Source organism: Mus caroli, chromosome 7, assembly GCF_900094665.2.
Source record: "Mus caroli chromosome 7, CAROLI_EIJ_v1.1, whole genome shotgun sequence".
NCBI lineage: Eukaryota > Metazoa > Chordata > Mammalia > Rodentia > Muridae > Mus > Mus caroli.
This window is the reverse complement of record NC_034576.1, coordinates 105,168,630-105,176,928: the sequence shown is the minus strand read 5'-3', so window position 1 is coordinate 105,176,928 and position 8,299 is coordinate 105,168,630. Positions and strand designations below refer to the sequence as shown.

Genomic DNA, 8,299 nt, shown 5'->3' with positions numbered 1-8,299 from the left:
CTTTGTAGACCAGGCTGGCCTCGAACTCAGAAATCCGCCTGCCTCTGCCTCCCGAGTGCTGGGATTAAAGGCGTGCGCCACCACGCCCGGCCCTCCCTAAATCTCTTATCTCCTTCCTTAGTTTCTTTCTGATAGCTGGCTCCTAGTGTAGCTGCCTCTGCTCCTTTAGATATGTGAAGTCCCTTATACAATTCATATTGCATCCTTGTATTTTTTGCATATTGAGAAATATATTTTCAAATTCATGTTTTTAAGAGTTCTTTTCCAAAGCCTTAATGGCTTGCTGAGACATTAGCCACACCTTTTCCTCCTGACTCATGCTGTCTGTGAGTATCATGGAGCCAGTAACATTAACAGGGAGGGCATTCCTTGGAGGAAAATGAAAATTATGTGCATTACTAATCAAATAAGCCTCATGCTCACAACAGCCATCAACACTCATGGAGGCCCATGCCTGCTGGCCCTACAGAGGCCATGCAGGACACAGCACATCACCCTGTAAAAGGCAAGCAATAAAGATTTAACTCAAGGGAATGTGGTCTCCCCTTCATTCAGACTCTGGACCTGTAAACCTGACTAACCCTGGAAACTGGATGGAGTAATGTAACCTTGTATAGAATTTGAATTAGACTGTTTCCTTGGCCCCAAGCTCTTCTGCTCATACAGGTCAAATGAAACAGTCCTCCCATCTCTTTAGTTTCTTGGAACTCCCTAACTAACTGGCCCAACCACAGATTCTCTATAGACAAATAGCAGAGCCTTGGCTCTGCTGGCTTTTATTGTAACCAAGCCTATGGGGGTGACTGGGACAGCTCTAGAACTTCATGGAAACATTTACCCATGCATAATCCAAATATGTGCTAAGGAAACTGAGGCTTCGGTGACCACACACAGTTAAGGGCTTCCACAATAAACAAAGCAGTAGAGCCTGAGAATCTCATCTGCAGAATGGACTTATTACAAGTCAGTCTCAATTCTCAGTACCAAAACCCACAGGGCATGCCAGTGACAGAAAACAAGCAGAAACTTCCTCAAACAACCAAGATCTCAGCCCTCCTGGCCCAACACATTAACACTGCCTCAGGCTAGAGAAGTAGCTCAGTAGGTAGAGTGCACCGATCCTCAGGAGCCATTGGCAGGAAGGTCAGAGGCTCAAGGTTACCCTCAGCTACTTAGGAAGTTTGAGGCCAGCAAAGCTTCATGAGACTACAGTCACAGAGCAAAACAAAAGCCAGCTGTCTTAAACTAAAAGCTAATACAAAACATGGGCGAATTAAGTAAATGAAATCAATTACAAACATCAGACTATCAACATAGATAAAAATGATTTTTTAAAACATAAAATTTAGGAGCTAAAAACTGAACTGAAATATTCACTAGAGGTACTAAACAGCAGGCCTGTGCAAGAATCAACAAACTCAAGGGTTGAAAAATCAATTACCGAGTCTAGGGAGCAGAAGATGGAAGGGGACAAGCCAAAAGGCCGTGCACAGCCTCCATTACGTAAACCAGGAGATTCATTATGAGTTTCAGAAGGGAAACAAGGAGCAGAGTGATTACTTAAGGGGAAAAAATGCCCAAAACTCATGTTTAACCAAACAAGTCAATCTACAAGAGCAGGAAATTCCCCACTCATAGACGGGCTTTATCAAAAATATGAAAATCGAGTGTTATAAGGTATGAAGACAGAATAAGGTCTTTTAGTACTTTTATAGAAATATAACGGTGCCGCAAATGCACCTCCTCAAAGTCAAACACAGTTATATAGTCCAGCAATTCTTTGCTGTATAGAACCACCAAACCTAAAGGCAGGAATCCAATAGGTATTTGTAGACCAATGTTCACGGCAGCCATTATTCTCCCTATCTAAAGGGAGGACACAACCAAGATTCATGAACAGATGACAGGATGGATACAAGATGGTGTGCACATATGGAGGGACAGCGTATTACACTGTGATGCGTCTAGATACCATGCAAGCCATACAAGGACAAATACCGCGTCATCTGTACGAGGCCCTGGGATTCATATTCATAAAGGTGTAAGAGGAGTGCTTGTGAGCAGAGTCTCTGGAATGATGGAATGTTTTGGAGATGGTGGTGTGGACGCCAGTTTACACAACAGTGTGAATGAACTAAGTGCCACAGAATCAAATTATAAATGAAAGAAACTGTCAATCTTATGTTGACAAGATTTCATCCTGGGGCAGGAAAGGGCATATGTTAACACTAGATATCCATACAATCTAAATGTCTTCAAAGTTTGTCTCTCTGAACTCAACAGAAAATGTTGGGTTTTTGGGTTTTTTTTCCTAAACTGTCTGTATGATAATAGATGACAAGTTTAGTCCCACACAATCACTTAGACATTTTTATTTCAAAATGACCTATAGAAGTTCGTCTAGACAAAGGCCTTTAGCTGCTGAGTAATTGCTTGATTTTACTTCTAGGCAATCAGTCAAATCGAACTAAATCTCTTTGCCCAAACTGAGAATGGCCAGGCAGGGAAAGCTGGAGAGATGAGACTTCCTAAGTCTCGTCACTATTTGCAGGAAGGCTCTTTAGTATTCCCAAAACCTCTACTTTGATTCCTAATATCAAAGCTGGCTTTGGTTTTCTGTTTGTTAAAAATGACATTTACACTGTGTAGAAACAGTACATGGCTCCCTGTCCTGGCAGGCACGTCCAGCAGAGCTGCTGATAACCAAGCAAACTCACTATCCTATCTATGCTCAAATTGTCTGCCACAGCAGGGCAGGAGAGCCCGCTGTATCTCCCAGGCCCTGCTTTTCTCAGGATCCACACATCAGGCACTCCTCTCTGTTCTCCAAAGAGCACACCATGGCTGCTGTGTTCCTCTCCTTCTCCTCCTCCTCCTTCAGTGCCTTTTCCTTATCTTTCAGTTTTTCCTTGTTCAGAGTGAACTGGATTGGATTAGCGGCAGGCCTCGTCCTTAAATAATACATCCCAGTCTTTAAACCCTGCAAGGGAAGAAAACGTAGCTATTAGGAAGAACTCCAGAACACTAGATAGTCTTTGTTCAAAATAATTCCCAAATGATCAGTTACAAAACTAATTTTTAAAATCTTTAAATGTATTCCTATAAACCAACTTAAGCTCTTTTTTTTTTTTAAAGATTTATTTATTTATTATATGTAAGTACACTGTAGCTGTCTTCAGACACTCCAGAAGAGGGCACCAGATCTCGTTACGGATGGTTGTGAGCCACCATGTGGTTGCTGGGATTTGAACTCTGGACCTTCAGAAGAGCAGTCGGGTGCTCTTACCCACTGAGCCATCTCACCAGCCCAAGCTCTTTTTTTTTTTAAACTTGTAATTTTATCTCCTCTACAAAGCACCCTGAAAAATGCTTGAGTTTTTCATTCCTGAAATAGGAATGTTGCCTCTTTGGAATAGCAAATCTTTTTGTTTCTTTGTATTTACTTTTACGTGTATTGCTTGCAGGTCTAGAGCACACACCTGCCTTAGCCTATAACCATTTAGGGGATGAGGCTGCTTCTGCAGAATACTAAATCCTTCACGAGGGTAATCTTCCTGGCCACGATTCCCAGGACAGACAGACAAAAGCATGCAAGTAAGAAAGTCACTCTGTAATTCCACAGAAGGCCTCACACACATCAAGACATAAGAATGTAAGGGAAAATAGAATTACAGCACTTTGCAGTTGGCAACAGGGTAACCGGCTCATACAGTGGGATAAAGTTGGGAACAATGGACGTTTTTGGTTTTTTTTTGTTTTTTTTTTTTTTAAAGATTTATTTATTTATTGTATGTAAGTACACTGTAGCTGTCTTCAGACACTCCAGAAGAGGGCGCCAGATCTCATTACGGGTGGTTGTTAGCCACCATGTGGTTGCTGGGATTTGAACTCTGGACCTTTGGAAGAGCAGTCGGGTGCTCTTACCCACTGAGCCATCTCACCAGCCCAATGGACGTTTTTGAATAGTGGACTGACAGTGTGAACCTACTTTGGAAATGACAAAGGGGTTTGGACGGGAGAGGTCAGCTGAAGAGGAAGAAAGACTTATGAAACAGTACATAGGGGCAGGAAGACTGTAAGAGCCAGGGACCCTGACATTTAGAGTGACGGTGTCTCTGGCTGCAAGCAGGTCATTGTTCTAGCATGGAGTTCATGAGCCACACCCTGAGGAGGTAAGGACGGTTTCTTAGGAAAAGAAAGTTCCTTCCAGGGGATGGTCCCATAACCAGAAGTATACAGACAGTAGAAACTGACAGACAGATAGACAGACGTAGGAGTTGAGAGGTAAGGGGTCTGGGAGTCGTTAAGGGTGATTATGATCAAAACACATTGTATGAAATTCTGAAAGAGTAAAAAAAAATTCTAAAACAAGGCTGGATGATGGCTCAGTAATTAAGAACACGTCCTAGCCTTCTAGAGGACCTGAGTGTTCAATTCCCAGCACTCACATCAGGCAGTGTACAACTGCTGAACTGAAACAAGAAAACCCAGAGAAAGTCTGAGCTGCCATAAAAACCACTCATGAGTTTTAACACTTGAAGTGAAAAAACTTTGAGACAGCAGGCAGCTAGCAGCAACTATTCCATTCTGAAACATTTCCAGCTGGCAATGAAGTCCTCCTCAGCATGCTCAACCAACCTGCTTCCAACCGTAGAAGTGCATACTAGTGAGTTTGCCGTAGTTGGGCTCAGCAATATGGATGTTTAAAGACTGGCTCTGATCGATGAAAGCACCTCTCTCGGCTGCCATCTTGAGAACAGTCTTCTGAGAGATTTCCCACACGGTCTTATAGAGTTGCTTCAGGTCATCAGGAATTTCTGGTATGCTCTGAAAAAGGAAAACTATGTGCTGTTGTTGTTGTTTTAATTCTAGTTAAAGAAAGCAATATAACTAACAGACTAATTATCCATGCAAGGATGCTGGGTTGGATCTTCCTGCAGACCTGACACCGCTATGAGTTAGTATCTGAATGTTTATAGAAAGTTAGCCCAAACTGCTTATCTCTTGCTTAGAACATCAATAAAATCTCATTTTATCAACCAAATATAAATGTGATGCATGACTTAAACATCCATCTTGAATTGGCTTATGGACAAAACAGTTACTGTTCTAGAGGTAGTTAGGAAAGGAAAATAAGAGCTAAGCTAAATGAAAGAAAAACAAATAAATAATCAGGACTTTACAGGGACCTGATCAAAGGAAGTACTGAGATAAACTCCTTTAAATTGCTCTATGGACAACTGTATTGAAACACACAAACTGACTGATGCTACACTTTCTGCCATGAGACTCTGAAAGAGGTTAAGTTGCCAAGCTGGCCAAAGCATCTATTTTTTTTGGTTTTCCGAGACAGGGTTTCTCTGTGTAGCCCTGGCTGTCCTCGAACTCAGAAATCCACCTGCCTCTGCCTCCCAAGTGCTGGGATTAAAGGCGTGTACCACCACTGCCCGGCTAAGGCGTCTATCTTGAGACCCAAATGCCTATGGGTCAAATGCAGTCACTTTATTGTTAAGTGCTGCCTTCTACACTGTGGATCTCAGTCCCCACACTTTTTTAGTTGAACTCCAATTTCAAGTTTTAAGAAATTTAAGAATTCCTGACTTACTTAGCAATAAATTCAACCCAAGCTTCAAGGTTTTAAAAGTTGTGCAGAAAAACTGGGAACTGGTGTCTCTATCGGACACACACAATACAGACCATATAAAGATGTGTGCAATTCTAGCACAACAATGCAGAGACATTAATAGAACCTGCACGGCCACAGTGAAAGGCCATTTGCCTACGCACTGCCTGGCTGGGAGAAGGGACCTGGCACCACAATGCTCAGCTCAGCTCCTAGAAGAAGCACCTGTTACTTCCAGTCTGTACCTGAATGGAGCCATTGCATGCAATAATCTGATTTTTCATCTCTTCATTCCACAAGCCCCGCTCAGTAAGATCTTTCAGTAAGTGAGGATTCACAATCTGATAAAAAAGCAGAAAACATGTCAAGAAATAAAATAATATCAGTACAACCTACAAAAGGGTCCCAGGCCTGGAGCCTAAAATAAGTAAGACAGATGAATAACTTATTAGATCCCCTAATAAGCCCCACTGTCTTTACACAACTGAGGAGGACATCTCACCAACAAAGCTACAAGACCCTTAAGGTCTTGACATCTACTATGAAAGAAAGTGTATAGCATCACATACATATACATCAGATTATCTATCTATCTTTTAAGGTTCTGACTGTATGTGTGTGCATATCCAGACAAATCAAATCCCCTGAAGCTGGAATTACAGGTGGTTGTGAGCCTTCAGTGTGGGAGATGAGAACCAAACTTGGGTCTTCTGCAGGAATAGCTCATGTTCTTACTCCAAGGCACCTGCACACACACATGCACACTCCCGCTGACACACACAAAACAAGAAAATAAACCTTTAGTTCAGCCATTAAAGGTTATGTGCCACCACACAACTTGAGTTTCTTCCCTGAACTCACATGGTAGAAGGACAGAACTCCCAGGAGTTGTCCTCTGTCCATGGCATGAACATGCCGTCCCCACCCCACACCCAAAAAAAGTTTTAAAAAGCTAAAGAAATAATATGACATTTGCAAAGAAAAGAAGCGGCACTGTGTAAGCTGAGTAAGTTTACAGAGACTGATTCTTCTTTGGTTTTCTAAAGTGACCGAACAATAAGCACTTGAGTAAAATCACTAGAAATGCAATTCCCTATACCTCACAAAACTTATTTCAGGACACCTGGAAATCCACATGCTTGTTTGTTTTAATTAGTAATTTCTGACCTTGCAGCACATAAATTCTCATTTTGTAGCTCAAACTACTGTAGAACTGCCTAGAGAACCAAGGCTGAGCTCAACCTTCTGATCCTCTCACCTCTACTTCCCAAGAATTATGGGCATAGCCACCATTCTTGACCTGAGAACTACTCCTTAATGTTGTGTTTTGTTTTTTTAAAAAGGAATAGGGGGAGAAGGGATGCTATGTAGCCTAGGCTAGCCTAAAACTAGAACGCCTCCTGCTTCAGTTTTCCAAGTGCTGGAACTATAAATACAGACCACCATGCCTGCGTGACACTTCTATGGACACCTTTACTGTCCCAACTGAAGCATGTGAGGTAGCAAATACCAAATGTCATGCAGCCCGTGGTGAAACATACCAAGTACAGAGAAGGCAGAGGCAGGAGGATCACTTAGCAGGCAAGTTGGAGGCCAGCCTGATCTTCATAGTGAGGCTTTTCTAAAAAAGCCAAAAAGCTGGGTGGTTAGCAGCACATACCATCAGTCTCAGCATTCAGGAGGCAAAAGCAGGTGGATTTCTGTGAGTTCAAGGCCAGCCTGGTCTACAAAGTGAGTTCCAGGACAGCCAAGGCTGTTACACAAAGAAGCCCTATCTTAACCACCCTGCCCCAATTTTAGCCACGTGTTGACTCTGACTAGGCCAGGCATGGTGGTGCACACCTGTAATCCCAGCACCTGAGCACTGGAGAAAGAATGATCTGTTCAAGGCTATCCTCAGCTACAGGGTAAGCTGGAGGTCAGACAGGTCTACCTGAGACTGTTTTAAACAAACAAAAGTGTGACTTTCCTACTGTACGTTAGTTGTTTAAGCAAACTATGAGTAAGCGTTTACTCTGTTTTCAGAAGAGCTTCTATAAATCTGGTTGTAAAATTCTCACCTGAAATTCCCCTGACAAGACTCTGCGAGTGTAGATGTTACTGGTATAAGGCTCAATGGACTCATTATTCCCCAGAATCTGGGCAGTTGAAGCAGTAGGCATTGGGGCAATAAGTAAACTGTTTCTTATACCATACCTTTAAAAAGAGAGAGAGAGATATTAGAGATTCGTGCTACTCTGCCCAGAGGGCAACTACTATGCATCACTTAGTGTAGACCGATGCTAGGAGTACATCCCAGAAGCATTTAACTCACACACTGACTTCATTAAACTCCAGCAGGATACAGTCCACAGCACCAACAGAACCAGCACAACTGTAACTGTGAGCCAGTCTTAAAGTCCCCACTGTTGCCACTTGCTCTGTGGCACTTAGGAGTCACACAGAGCACTCAATGCACTGTTTTGCCCAGGAAAACTGAACTCAGTCCTCAGCAGCTCATCTGAATCAAGGCACATCCATTCAACCGCACTCATCTTCTCTGTGCGCCTCTATGACTGCCAGCCCCTTCGTGAAACAATGCTTACAATCCTCATTATCCTGTGTAAAGGCACATTACACTCAGAGAAAATCCAGACTTATTAGTTTTTAAAAAGTTAACTTTTAGCCGGGCGTGGT

The 8,299-nt window shown here is 42.6% G+C and overlaps 1 protein-coding gene across 1 annotated transcript in view; it reads right to left on the bottom strand.

The window, feature by feature from the left end:
- Nucleotides 1–2,347: 2,347 nt before the first annotated feature.
- The window catches only part of Rrm1 (ribonucleotide reductase catalytic subunit M1), a 27,207-nt gene continuing 21,255 nt past the window's right edge, over nt 2,348–8,299 (bottom strand). The window contains exons 15-18 of the mRNA XM_021167054.2: nt 7,684–7,819; nt 5,869–5,964; nt 4,639–4,827; nt 2,348–2,980 (exon numbers count right to left, since the gene is read on the bottom strand). Coding sequence (XP_021022713.1) covers nt 2,792–2,980; nt 4,639–4,827; nt 5,869–5,964; nt 7,684–7,819 — 610 coding nt within the window. The 3' untranslated portion in view covers nt 2,348–2,791. The remainder of the gene's footprint in view (nt 2,981–4,638; nt 4,828–5,868; nt 5,965–7,683; nt 7,820–8,299) is intronic.